Source organism: Henckelia pumila, chromosome 2 (genome assembly GCF_033568475.1).
Source record: "Henckelia pumila isolate YLH828 chromosome 2, ASM3356847v2, whole genome shotgun sequence".
NCBI classification, from domain to species: Eukaryota; Viridiplantae; Streptophyta; class Magnoliopsida; order Lamiales; family Gesneriaceae; genus Henckelia; species Henckelia pumila.
In genome coordinates, this window is record NC_133121.1 from 85,136,252 (window position 1) to 85,151,355 (window position 15,104).

A 15,104-nucleotide genomic window follows, 5' to 3' on the forward strand; every position below is an offset into this window, starting at 1 on the left:
TATATTTTATTTGAAATCTGGCACTCGGGAGAGGAGATTTTGAATAGGACCAATAGAAAATACACTGTTAATTATTTATACAGCTTGGGAGAGTGTATAATTTTAACAGAGCTTTTAAAAAAAACATTATTTTGTGATAGATCACTGCAAGTAGATTCTTAATAGGGATATTGGAATTGAATTGTAGTTGATAAAAATTATTTGTTGCTCGGGAGAGGGAAATAATAAACTTAAGTGTTCTTGGCTATTAATTGATTGAAATTCATGAAGATTAATTAATTAGGATTGATTGCTGTTGAAACTAGGTGAAATCTATACCTCTAGACCATTTTTCTCTGATTGATATTTATCTGAAATTTGTGTGCGTGCTATCAAAAACATCCTGATTATTTTTATTTATTGCAAATCTCTCAAAGTTTGATTTTTCTAGATAAAGTTTAGACTATTTTAATTACAAGTACTAAATATTTTCATTTTACTCCCTGTGGGATCGATACTTGATTTTATCACTATATTAAACTTTACACTCGTACTCTTGCGAGCATTTTTCACAACAATAGCCTCAGAGTTTGGTGAGAGTTGCAGTGACTAAATTGGGTTTCTATAGGATCAGACGAGTAGGCTGTGAGATAAGAGGTGCCAGATCAATAGCAGGTTCACTGATTTCTTTTTCAGTGGAGGAGGAATAGGTACAAGTCCAGTTGTCTCAATTTGGCTAGAAGATGAGGGAGAAGAGGTAGAATCTTTAATTTGATTGTTGTCTTGACCATGAAGGGGACTTGGAACCACTACTAGTGCAAGTTCATTCACAACCAATTCATCAGAAATCATGCACATGCAGTAGAGATGGAATAACAAGAAGAATGGAGTCCATTGGATCAGGAATAGACTCTGATGTGGATAGAGCAGTATCACCAATAGATTGCAACGCCTCATCCATGGATGTGAGTTGTAACTCATGCAAATGGTCTGACTATTGAGCCCACTGATCATCGTGAGTAGTCATAATTTCAGGCTAGTTTTCAAGAGTAAGATTATCTTCACTTAAGGAGATTAAAGCTGGAACAGTCTAGGTTGGAACAATATCAGTGATTGAATTAGACTACTCTGGTGGATTGAGCCGAGAATTTTCCATGTCGGTTTATTCATTGAAGTCGGTCTGATCATTAGCCAAAATATCTTGATTTTCAGATGCTTAAGCTGGAGCTGGTTCAACTTGAATAAGAGCAAAAGTTGGATTAAATTGGTCGGTCTCTGGGAACTGAACCGTGGAAGGAGGTGGATCATATTGATCTTCAGTTGTGGCCATTTGTAGATCTTGACGTATGAATTGAGCAGTCATGGTAATATTTAAAACATATATTTCAGGCTGACTTATGACAACTGAATCATCAAAGAAAGTTAAGCTTGTTAGATTGAACATTTCTCGCTTGTTCCTTATAATTATGCGAAGTATACTCTCCTTCATCTTTAGAGACACAAAATCTCATCTTGAAGTGATGATGATATATATAGGGTCTCAACCCATTCTAGTATTCTCTGTTCACTGGCTGCTAGATTTTGGAGAGTTTTCCATGCATCTCCTTCTTTGAACTCCCGATGCTTGATTTTCTAGTCGTGTCTCCTCTTGGTGCGCTGATCCTTATATTTTATTGCCATATCATATGCTTTCTCCCTGAATTCTTCTAGTTGGTCCAATTGCAAAATTATTTTTTCACCTGCAGCCGTAAAATCAAAATTCAGTGATTTAATTTTCGAATATGCCTTATGTTCTAACTCAACCAGTAGATGACATGATTTTCCAAAAAGCAACCTATATGGTGTAGTTCCTTGAGGTGTCTTACAGGCAGTGTGATATGCCCATAGAGCATCATCTAATCTGATACACCAGTCTTTCTTACTTGTATTGACTGTCTTTACTTCTTTTGATTCACGGTTGGACTCCTCCACTTGCCTACTCGTTTGGGTATGGTAAGGGCTGGAGACCTTGTGCATGACACCATACTTTTCCAAACGTTTTTCAAATACTTTATTGCACAAATGTGAACCTCCGTCACTAATGATTGCTCGTGGTGTGCCAAATCGATTAAAAATATTTTTCTTCAAAAAATTCAATACCACATGAGCATCAGTAGTTGCACAAGCCTCTGTCTCTACCCATTTCGAAACATAGTCAACCGCAACCAAAATGTATTTTTTCATAAAATATGTGGGAAAAAGGTCCCATGAAATCTTTGCCCCAAACGTCAAATACTTCACACTCCATGATATTATTCAAAGCCATTTTATTACGGTTATAAATGTTACATGTGCGTTGACATCGATCACAAGGAATAACATATGCACGAGCATTTCTAAAAATATAAGGCCAATAAAAACCGCATTCTAGTACCTTTGCCGCTATTTTTATCGGTCCAAAGTGACCGCCTACTTCACGATCATGGCAATGTCCCTAAATAAGATGCATCTCTTCTTTTGGCACGCACCGATGTATCATTGAATCTGCACAAATCTTAAACAAAAATGATTCATCTCAAAAATAGTATTTCACGTCTGATAAGAATTTTTTTCGTTGGTGAAATGATAAATTTGGTGGAAGTATGCCTGTGACAAGATAATTAACAAAATTTGCTAACCATGGGAAATCCTTAAGTGATAACAACTGCTTATCCGTGAACCAATCATCTATCTGATCCACTTTATTTTTCTTTTCCTCAATCATGTATTCAAGCCTAGACAAGTGATCAACCACTACATCCTCTACACCTTTCTTGTCTTTTATTTCTAAGTCAAACTCTTGGAGCAGTAAAATCTATCTAATTAATCTAGGCTTAGTATCCTTCTTAGAAAGGAGATATTTTAATGTTGAGTGATCGGTGTATACAATGAATTTTTAAAAAACAAGGTATGAGTGAATTTTATGAAACGCGAATACTATAGCACATAATTATTTTTCAGTGGTAGCATAATTGAATTGTGCTTCATATAATGTTTTACTCGCATAGTATATAGTATGAAATACCTTATTTTTCCTTTGACCCAAGGTAACACCTACGGCCGTATCACTAACATTGCACATTACCTCAAAGGGTAAATCCTAGTCAGGAGCCGCTAAGACAAGAGCTGTCACTAATCGCTCCTTAAAAACCTCGAACGCATGCACACAATTTGAATTAAAATCAAAAGATACATATTTCATCAATAAAGAAGATAAAGGCTTAGAAATTTTTGAAAAATGTTTAATAAATCGTCGGTAAAAACAAACGTGGCCCAATAAACTTCTAACTCCCTCTATCGACATCGGAGGAGGAAAGTTTTTTATGAATACAACTTTTGCTTTGTCCAACTCTATTCCTTGTTTAGAGATTTTGTGACCAAGCACGATTCCTTCTTGCACCTTAAAATGGCATTTTTCCAAGTTTAACACCAAGTTAGTTTCCTCGCACCGCAACAAAACCATGTGCAAATTTTTCAGAAAATCATCAAAAGAAGATACAAAAATAGAAAAATCATCCATGAATATCTCTAAAAAAAATTTAATCATGTCATGAAAAATTATTTTCATGCATCTTTGAAAAGTGTCAGGTGCATTACACAGTCCCAAAGTCATTCGTCTATATGCAAAAGTACCATAGGGGCAAGTGAAAGTAGTTTTCTCTTGGTCCTCTGATGCAATCATAATGTGGTTATGTAACACCCCAAAATTAGCCTAATCAAGATTTAGGAGATTAATATTGATAATCAGAGATTAGGAAATTCGAGGATTGAATTGTTATTCGATAAGGGACTGAATTTCAATTTTTGAGAATTCAGGGACCAAAGTGTAAATTTGAGAGTAGACTTGGTCGCTTAATATAAATAGGGAGAGAGAAGCGTGCATCACCATCTTCTTCCCATTCCTTCTCCTTCTCTCACGCCAACCTCCATGGAAACGCCCTTTTGAGCTTCCAGATTTCATTCCGTGCTCGATCCGTCCAGTAGAAATCTAATCTGAAATTATATTCGCGATCACGGATGCGAGAGATCCGTTATGCCGTAAGTTTTTCTTCGATCGTCTTTATGTCAATTTTTGGATGTCCTTAGAATTTTATGAAATTAGGATATGTTGTTCTTGAGTTAAGATAGATCGTATATTTGAAGTCGGATCGAAAAAAGAAAGTCGTTCATATTTGTTATGATTTTTAAGGCAAAATTCAAGAAATGGGTTTTATATTTTGTTGGATTTTGGATTGAATTGGTTAGATTATTGTTTTCGGGAGTTGTATTGGATCGATATATTGCTGTTTGTGGTTTTTGGTTGATCAGATTATAGCCGTTATGCCGCCGGTTTGAATTTTCAGATTTTGGGGATTTTGATTGGAATTTCGGAATTGATTTGAATGGATTGGTTGTTATTGAACTCGTTTATATCTCCGTACAGATTTAGTTGAAGATCGTGGATTTCAGAATTGACAGGATTCAAATCGTTGAAGAATTGATCGAGAAACGGTAACGAGTTGACTTAATCGTTGAACTACATTCGTTCACATGCATTCATATATCTACATTCCGTAGTCGGATACGAAATATGAGGATATCTATATTCCGTAGTCGGATACGAACTACGAGGAGTTGGGATAAATGCATCGAGATCGGATACGAATCTTGGTATTGAGGTCGGATACGAATATCGATAAGGGAAGAAACTCATTAAACATTCATTGCATTTTATTGCGTTTCGAATTGAGTGTTTGTTATTCATGTGGTTGACACACTACGTGAACGTGCATTTCAGGCTGTTATTTTATCGTTTTTGATATATTATTAATATTGCCTGTTATGTCTCCTTTACTGGGAATTGTATTCTCACCGGAGTTATCCGGTTGTTGTCTTGTTTTGTATGTGTACTTGGCAACAGGTTGGGCAGGTTCGAGTCGGAGGCAGCATGATTAGACTGGGATTTTTATGATAGAAGTGAGGGCTTGGTTTAGAAGTCGAACTTTGCATTCGAACTCCTTTTGGGTTGTATTTTGAATTTTAGAACTTAGAAAAGATGCATGTTCTACTAGTTCGATGATTGTACGACCTTAGAATTATCATGTATTGGATTTTTTCATGTTGTTGTTGAGATTTAATATTTGAGTTTGGTTTTGGAATGCATGAACTGCTGTCTGTTCTTATTTTCTTCAGAATTATAGCAGGGCACGGACCCCGTGCCTAGGTCCTGGTGAGGGTCCGTGTACCTTTGCATTTTTGTCATGTTTCGGATTTGTTCATGCATGGACCCCGTGCCTTGGTCCGTGCATGGGTCCGTGTGGTCTCGTTCGAAGAAAGTAACTTGGAGATTTTGAAATTTTGGGAACGGACCCGGGCATGGAGGGTGCACGGGGTCCGTGCATAAAAAAGAGAGTTGGGTTTTTAGTGCATTAGTTTTGCATGGACCCATGCACGGAGGGTGCACAGGGTCCGTGTATTTTGTGGCCTCCGAACCCTTGGCTACAGATTAATGAACGGACCCGGGCATGGAGGGTGGATGGGGTCCGTGTATGTCATTTTAAAAAAAATTTATTGACCATTTTGGTCCGGACTCTCTTTCGATTTTTGCATGATTTATTTGATTAGATGATTAGAACCGGGTCCTCACATTAAGTGGTATCAGAGAGATAAGATCTTGGATTGAATTAGAGTGAGCGGGGTAGATCGAGTCCGCATTAATTGAATTCTTGCATGTGATTGAATTATTTAAATGTCATGCGAGCATGCTTTATTAGTTCCTGAAATATTTGAATTACATGATTATGTGATTTAAATTAAAAGCATGGTTAATTAATATAAGTTGTGAAGCATGACTTACTTGAGATACAAACTGTAATTACTCCTGTTTGAATCCGGATTCCATCGAATCACACGAGTATTCAGAACAAAGATTGTTGGACACCGAATGTTTGAAGATTGAGGTATTTGTGTCCTAATTCTCTTGAGTATCGGATTTGTCCCCTTGAAGAATCTTGAACAAGAGCCTACCAGCATCGAACCCCGATTGGGTAGAGTAGTGTTGAGACTTTTTAGATGGAATTCACTCCGACAGATGGAATATTTTCTGATGAGGATTCAGCCTTTTAACCCGCCGACTTTGAAGAGTACTGAGAATGTCTTTGATGTGTAAGCCGGTTAGAAGAAATCGAGCAGCTGTTTGATTTTTGGGGCTACACCGATGACCGTCGAATTTTTTTTAGTGATTTACCAACTTTAGGAGTTTGATTAAGTTGGTGGATTTCGAAAGAAAGAATTAGAGAATCAAGGTACGAATATTTCTTGAAATTTGTTTAATCCGAATTTGTGCAGCAGATTCCGTTGCAACAATAGACCATACATGGATGCGGCTTCAAAGCCACAAAGTCCAAAAATTCTTGTACTACTAGATGGAAGCACAACTAGTGAGAGTCATAGAATTGACGGGAATACATCCACGAAAGTGGATGATCCACCTTGAGCTTAAAAGGGAATAATAGTCAGGCTATCGACTATAAATTTAACGTTGACTGAAAAGCAACCCAGTGTTTTTGTAACGTCCCAAAAAAATAATTATCGAATTAATTGACAATTAAAATAATTATTGAGTTGATAAAATAATTATTGTTGCCAAATGAGTTATAGAGTGTATTTACAAAATACACGCATCAATAAGTCAATGAGTTTGACTATTTTTCTGGATATCTGGTAATATTAACATTTTGAGATAATTATTAAGATATTGAAATAAAAATAATTATTTATGTCAGATAATTTAATTTGGAAGAATATTTGACCACGGTGATTCGTCAAAATTTTTGTTGATTGGTCAGAGCCTAAGATTGATTCAATAATTTATTGTAGTAAAATAACACACGAGTATTGATTTGGATCGGATCAGGTGATTTTGGGACCAACTTTCTATGCATAGTAAGTGTTACCCTCTCACACACCAAAAACACACACTAAAACCCTAACCCCAAATTTCCCCTCCCGTTCCCAGCCACCGTGCGCCGCCCATTTCCATCAATTGACTCCTCCATCTTGTAGCTCTCGTCGAGGCGATCACAACCATACTAAGAATTGTAAGTTTTGGTGACCGAAGCACCGAGTTTGAAGCTAAAACGCGACGGTCATTGTTCATCATCTTCCTCGCACGAAATGGATATATTTTAGGACAATTCTTGTTGCTTTTGACTTGTTAAGAAGTTCTAGGATGTTTGTAGATCATTTCCTGAGCTTATTGCAGCATTTTCCGTTGAAAAATTGGGCAGATCGGAGCATGGAAGCTCTCGCTGTTGTCTCCTAAAAATCTTCGATTCCGGCCTCCTTGTTGGTCCATTCTGCTCGTGTCTTAGTGCAATAGAATTATCTCGTCGAGCTCTACAAGCCTGCCAAATTTCGTGAATTTTGGAGAAGTTTTGCTCAGCATCGCCACGCCGCCCCTTCTTCGTCGATTTTCTGGCTATCGTCGGCATGTTAACTATTTTTGACCGGTTTGACGTGATAGATCCAAATATCCAAGTTTCAAGTTGAGATTCGAAATCGTGAAGCGGTGAAAACGCAATAAAGTTTGGGAATTTTTTGTCAAAGATTGACCAAAGTTGACTAGGGTTGACTTTGGACCATTATGTGATTTTTCACAGATTTGAATTTAGTTAAAGATATTTAGAGGCAGAAATCAGCAGTTTAGGGATTTGAGCTTTCCAGAATTGGAAAGTTATTAGATTCCTGAGTCCCGATCTACGCAACCGTATAAGTTTTTCGTGCGTTTTAAACGCAAAGACATGTTATACCCTTCCTTGCTCACTAATTTAAGTCAGTATATTCACTATTTTGATGATTAAATTGTGTTGTTACACTTGTATGTGGATATGGTAGCTCAAGTTTTAAGTTTCATGCATCATTCACGTTTTTATGCATTGTTGCTTGGTTTTGGATGATTTTTCTGCCATTGTTGGGTCTTAGCTGCTGCTCACTGGTTTGGTGGCTGAGTTACGTACCTTTGGGTCTTTGGTTTAAGGTGTATTGAGCTAATGTTGTCTAGGTGAAGAGTTGGATGATTGTAAGGGTGGTCTACCTAGCGGACAGCTCGGGCAGGACTCAGGCAAGTGGGTTGTCTGGGTTGGGTCAAGTGTAATTGGGCCAAGTGTTAAGTTTTTTTATTGGGCCAAATTCGTTTATTGGGCCAAGTTCGTTTATTGGATCAAGTTCGTTTATTGGGTCAAGTTTGTTTATTGGGTCAAGTTCCTTTATTGGGCCAAGTTTGTTTATTGGGCCAAGTTTGCTATTTGGGCCATGTTGGGCCAAATCTATTGGGCCAAGTTGTTGGGCCAAGCTTATTGGGCTTAAGATATTTATTGGGGCTTAATTTATTAATTGGGAAAAATTTGTTAATGGGCCTAAGTTGTTTAATTTATTTGGTTGGACTAAGTTCTAAGTTGGGCTAAGTACTATTGGGTCAATCTAAGTCTAATTGGGTTACTTTAAGTGTGATTTTGCTATTCTAAGTATTTTTGGGTCAGGATAAGTGTTAATGAGCTAGTCTAAGTTTATGGGCTTTAGATAAGGGACAACAACTCGAACTAGCCAGTGGCGAATAAAATTTTCCGTAAATATATATTTATTGGATGTATATGTATATTTTGATATAAGTATGATTTTTATGGAAAATGAATTAAATATATATTTACGGGAAAATTTTTAAGAAAAAAGATATTTTCAAGTTCATGAATCATGCATGCATTTTACAATAAGATAATGGTCATGTAAAGAAAATATTTTTTGAAAGTTGATGTGATTTGTCGCACTTATGTTTAAGGGCCTATGGATCCCCTAAGGTTTTGTGAAGTGACACTTATGTTTATGGGCTTATGGATCCCCAAAAATTGGGTGAAGTAGCATAAGAGGCATAGGGAAGCCACAAAGGTTGGGTGTATCTCGCCGCCACGTACGTTAATTTTTAAATTGATCAATCGCTTATGTTTATGGTCACACTTTACTGATATGACCCACAAAAAAATTATTTTTATGATTATGACATGTCGATGCTTATGTTATGTAATTATGTTACGTATTATGTTTATGATCCAGATTATGATGATTTTTATGTTTATGACTCAGTATTATGCAAACATTTTTATGATCATGCATGCATAAGATACTTCAGGATATTTTTATATGTTATGTGTTTGTATGTGACCTTATTATGTAGTATTTGTTATTAAAAGGTAGATCATGCTGAGCCTCTAGGCTCATTAGATCTAAATGGTTTGCAAGTAAGTATGATGTTAGTCAGTAGTTTGTGGTCCCAACTGGCGGCGAGAACCCCTGAGCATCTATGGCGAGCTAGCACACCTGTGACCTTCGCCAAATCATATTTTAGTTGATTAATTTTATGATGGGATATTTTATGTATTGAGCTATTTTCCGCACATGTTTATCATTTCTCACTGTTTTGCATACTTTTGAGATTCTAGTCGTTTTCAAGGATTTTAATTTGTTCGAGTATTTAAATTTTTTACATGCAATCAATTTTTATTATGTATTAAATTTTATGAAAATTTATTTTAAGTATAGATGCATGTATGTATGGGCATATATGCAATATAAAAAAATAGTTTGAGTACGGGTCGTTTCAGTTTTTATTTCCCTCTCCTTTATTTATTTCTCATTTTATTTCCATTATCTTATGCAGATCCACTTCGTACCCGCCGCCTTTAAAAAACAATTATGCTACCCCACCAAGAGAATTTGATGTTGATTCTCCACCACTTTACTTGAGGAGGATGAAGACAAATTACCAGGGAGTTTTCTTTTTAATTTTTTATTCTTCATGCATTCAGTGTATTTCATCATTGCATTTTCTATTTTTGTGGTTGCTTCATTTGTTGTCAGTGCTTGAAGCATTAGAGGCAATGTTTTAAATAAATATGGGGAGAGGGTGTTAGATTATTGCTGTAATGACCACACCCTTTGCATCTGCCATCCTTTGGGCTCAGATCTGGGTGGGTCTCAACTCATGGTCTTCTTTCCACCTGGAAAGGAGAGTTCTTACCCTCCCCAAGGATAGAACCTTGGACCACAAGGCATATATCCAAGTTTTTATCATCCATAGTACCACTTGAGCCTCAAGTGGTACTAGGGATGATAAGAACTTGGATATATGCCTTGTGGTCCAAGGTTCTATCCCTGGGGAGGGCAAAAACTCCCCTTTCCAGGTGGAACGAAGACCATGAGTTGAAACCAACCCAGAGCTGAGCCTAGAGGATGGAAGATGCAGAGGGTGTGGTCATTACAATTGCCATGTACATTTAAGTTTGCAATTTGTGTCTAGTTCTTAGTAAATTTACCTGAGTTTGGTATCAAATGCAGATGAGGAAATTATGGCCTATGATTATTGTGAGGCTTTTTTTATTTAAATGTTTGGCCCTAGACTTGAATTGAGAAACCTTAGATTGAACTGTGAATATTTCTCTGCACTCTTGTTAAACTACTGAATTGTATCTAAAATGTTGAAGTTTTGGTTGCATGGCTATTGCACGGCACTAGGTGTTTAGTGAACTCAATTGTGATCTTGTGAAGTCTACGTGCACTCTAGTAGCACATTTATGATCTCGATTTTTCCATCTAGCTCCTTGAAAAAAAACTAGTGATTCATATGCGCATCTTAAAAAAAATAAAAAATAAAAGAAAGAGAAAAGAAAAGTACTCCTTCTGGTCCATGGAAAAGTGGATTGAAATCCTAATCCAACCAAGTCTAAGGATAAGTATGCATATAATATATGGGGTTGAAACTCCATCCGGGCCATGGAGAATGGGACTGAAATCCTAATCCAACCAAAACCCAGGCTAAGTTTGCGAGTAATATATGGAGTTGATGTAAACCGGGTGTAAAATCTGGTGGTGCATTAAAAATATGGATCACCCTTTTTCCTTTTTCCATGTTCGAGGGAGGTTTGAATGCAAGTTGTAATTAGAAGGAATGAGTACATGAGAGGGATACTTGCACTGATGTGTTAATTAGGCCACTTTGAATTCGTAGTAGCGGATTCTATTGGAAGGACATGACACTGGAATAACATCACACACACGTTCACGCTCAATTTAAAGGTGTATTGTGCAAATTTTAAGGGAATTTTTAATTTGTGGATGTGTTTTGACCTCACGAAGGCTTGAGTTCTTTTCATAGAATCATTCGTATTTTGATTTTGCATCATTTTGTGTTTTGCGTTTGCATTTGTCACTTGTTTTTTCTCAAGGGCGAGCAAGACTTAAATATGAGGGAGTTGATAACTGTGCATTTATTCATTATTTTGGGATATTTTTTTATTACATTTTGCATGGTTTTTACGTCATTAGGCTCATTCAGGTTTGATTATTTTGTTATTCATGCATTCGGATTTCTTCTCACTATCTTTGGTAAAATTGTAGGAATTATGAGGAAATGCTCAGAGTTGGGACAAAAAATTTCGCGCTCGTGCCTTGTAGAAAAAGAAAAAAAAATTTCACTCAAGCGGGTGTTTATGCCGCTCGAGTACGTTTGACGAATCTTGAAAGATCAAAATAGTGAGTTGTGCGCTCGAGCGAGTGTTTATGCCGATCGAGCGTGATCGTGGGATGGAATTTTTTATTTTTTGGACTCTTTTGAAAAGGAAACAAAGTTTATGGATTGTAGGGAGTATATATATCAAATTTCCAACAGATTTCAAAAAAAGGTATTATAATTAAGGACAACGCTAGGGCTTTGAAGAATACGTGAAGAACACAGATTTCTTGTTCATCTTTTTCTTCTCAATTATTCTGTTCATGATTAAAACTTGTTGAATTATGTTTTCGTTTATGGCTTAGAAATTTCTTCAACTAAAACCACGAGGTTGGGTCGAGACTAATTTATGTTTGACACGTGGTTTCATTGTGTGAGATATTTTGAATATTTACACTTATTGATTGATATTATAGTTTAATATTTATTGTGAATAGCCTGATTACCTAATAACATGTTTGTTGATTAATCATGAATCGAAAGATGGTTGATTAAAGATAGTGTCAAATATGTCAATCAACATATGGTTAAACCGACTTGAAATAGTATTCAGTTTCAGCATGCGATTTTAGGTGAAAACTAAATTTTCATAAATATTTAATGTGTTTGAGTTTGATCAGAATTAATTAGACATAATCAATCCGTCCCACTTGAATAGGTTTAGCAATTCTAGAAATAGATTGTTGAATAATATATAAAAATTCACTATGATAGGAATAAACATAATTTTCAGTATGTGCCATGTGAATACATAAATTAGCTCGGTATCTTCGTGTGTCTTGGTTGGCTCTTTTTAATTGAATTAATCGTTGATCTCTAGTTGTTAGATAGTTTCATAATTATTTATTATTTTAGTTCTTTATAGTAATTGATTTTTATTCAATTCATCACACCCCTTTTTATATTTTTTCTAGATTAAGTAAAATAATTAAATCTTGAGCATTAACTACATTATTCATGGAATCGATAGTTGGACTCGTCGTCCATTTACTATTATTTGACCTAGTACGCTAGCTAGATTTATTCATAATCGAAACTTTCGGTCATTAGGACTATTTGAAGGAACAAAAATGGTGAAGGGAAAAAGAAAGAAAAAGAAGATAGAGAAGGATCGACCGATGGGGAGAAATAATAGAGAGAGAAAAATGCGTCCAATAAATGTGTGTCGTTTTATTTTATCTTGGGTTAAAACATGACCAGATCTATATTATCCCAACTCATGTGTGTCATAAAAATTTAATATGTACTTTTACATCATCTATATTATGATATTTACTAATATATATTTTTAACACACAACTATATTATCTGGCTTAATTATTCTAATTTAGCACTTTAAAATAATTAACATAAATCTTGCCAAATAATTGGGTAATTAGCATGGAGTCATTACACTATTAGACAAATTAACGGATACTTCTTGTGAGGAACAGATAGTTTTGAACGGATTTTTTTACCGTTGAGATCATTGCCTATAAATAGGCTTGAAGATCAGTTGACGAAGAATCTCTAACCTTCTACGCATTATAAGCTATCTTTGCATTCAAGCTTTCAGTCGCACTTAATTTCAAGATCACAAGTTTACAACAAATTATATAGCACACTCATTCAAGTTTTTATCTGATCAAGTTATGATCACATTGTGTTAATTTTCTATAGTTTAAATCTCGTACTTGTAAAACCAATCAAGTACTGTGTATTGTATTTGAGTTAAATGCTATGAGTTTCAGTTGAGGCAGTGCTAAATCCTGGCTTAATCAAGGCCTTTCAAATCACTTGTAATACTACAATACTCTAGTGAATCCTCTCCAAAATAAAGAAGGGGTGACGTAAGATTCTTTAATATCCGAACATCCAAAAATATAACTTGTGTCATGTTTATTTTAGTCTAGCTATCATACTTGTGTTCAATCTGTCAATCGAACACCTTCCGCACATTAAATTTGTTGGTTTATTGACATCGACAATAAATAAAGAGATGGTAGTTCAGCTTTCATCACAACATAACTCAATATTTGAGAAGAAAATTTGAAGTGGTGTATTCATCCTCCCTCTACACGCATTAAACGATCCAACAAGTGATATCAGAGAGAGGAATTTTTCTTACTTTGAGCACATATTTCACAAAGACTTCATTCAGTAAAATTTCCATGTTCTCCAAAGAATACTTTGAAAATTGGAATATTTATATGCAATGTAATGCCCCATAAATATTTAATTTGAGAGTTTATGGAATTTTAAATCTAATTTTTGAGTTTCAGAAATTGAAGGACTGAATTTAAGTTTTTAAGTTTGACCAGGGACTAAATCGCAATTTTTGGATTTGACCACTTTTGTACTAATCAAAGTTAAGATATTTGGTGCAATTGTATTATCTTATTCAGCCATTTTCACGAGAAAGAACAGAGGAGGAAGTGAAGAAAGCTTCAACGCCATTTTTAGCTCTTGATACTCCGATTCGACTTCATATAATAGGTAGATTTTAAAGATAGATACATACACTACACACGTTATATTACATGTAATACAAGTGTCCCACTCAAAATAGAAGATTTTCACTTTAGCCCCTGAAATTTTCATTATTTGCAAATCAGTCATCGGTCAATTTTTTTAATTCAATTTAAATCCTAAATAGTTTAAAAATATTAGAATTTAAATCTAAACTCCAAAATTAAACATTCTCGAATTAAAATTAAATAATCCCCGGCCTTACAATTCTCTCCCACTAAGACACGATTTCCTCCTCGAAATCACATGAAATCTGTACAAATAAAAGATAATGAAATATCAAAAATACTGAATAAGAACTCACTTCAATGAAATATCTCGGGAAAGCGTTGTCTTATATCTGATTCAACCTCCCAAGTAGCTTCTTCAACTCCATGACGACTCTATTGTATTTTAACCAACGAAATAGTCTTGTTTCTGAGTTGCTTCTCTTTCTCATCAAGTATATATATCGGCTTCTCGAAATAACTCAATCTCATCTAATTCTGCTTCATCTGGCTGGAGTACATGAGAAGGATTAGGTTGATACTTCTGCAACATGGAAACATGAAAGACATCATGAATAGGATATCTGGTGTCATGTGGTTTCAACTGTCTTGATGCATATGCTATCACGTGACCTATCTGCATAAGGATATATCCCAAACCTCGGTGAGAAACATCTCAATAAACAGTAAAATTACCAGTACCTGAAGGAATAGTCAACACCGGTGTACTGGTCAGTCTTTTCTTCAACTCAATAAAACAGGCTTCACAAGCTTCGGTCCAGACATATGGTACATTTTTCTGAGTAAGCTGAGTAATCAGCTTTGCAATGCTGGAGAATCCATTAAAAGGGTTTTTTTTTATTTTTAATTTAAAAAAAATAAAATATTTCAAAAATAAGGCGTGTAAGAAACCATTTCAAAATTACTTTAAAACGCTGTCAGTGTAAGCGGACACTGCCACATAGGCAGCGTCCGCTTCAACTAGCAGCGGACGCTGCTAGTTGTATGGGGACTTGCACCCGGCAAGTCCCCATGCCTTTTTTTTCTTTTCTTTTTTTAAATTTTTTATTTTT

General features: G+C 35.5%; 1 protein-coding gene across 1 annotated transcript; it reads right to left on the bottom strand.

Moving 5' to 3' along the window:
• Positions 1–1,195: 1,195 nt before the first annotated feature.
• LOC140877833 (uncharacterized) lies at positions 1,196–2,202 on the bottom strand. The gene is made up of 2 exons (XM_073281418.1): positions 1,845–2,202; positions 1,196–1,383 (listed from the first exon to the last, which is right to left on the bottom strand). The coding sequence occupies exons 1-2, from the start codon at positions 2,200–2,202 to the stop codon at positions 1,196–1,198; spliced, it is 546 nt and encodes a 181-aa protein (XP_073137519.1).
• Positions 2,203–15,104: the final 12,902 nt, after the last annotated feature.

Excerpts from the sequence above, each read along its gene's own strand:
- LOC140877833 (XM_073281418.1), bottom strand. The coding sequence starts at position 2,202 with ATGAAAAAATACATTTTGGTTGCGGTTGACTATGTTTCGAAATGGGTA. Across the intron at positions 1,384-1,844 it reads ATGGGCATATCACACTGCCT|TTGTCATAAGTCAGCCTGAA; the intron begins GTAAGACACCTC and ends TTGATGATTCAG.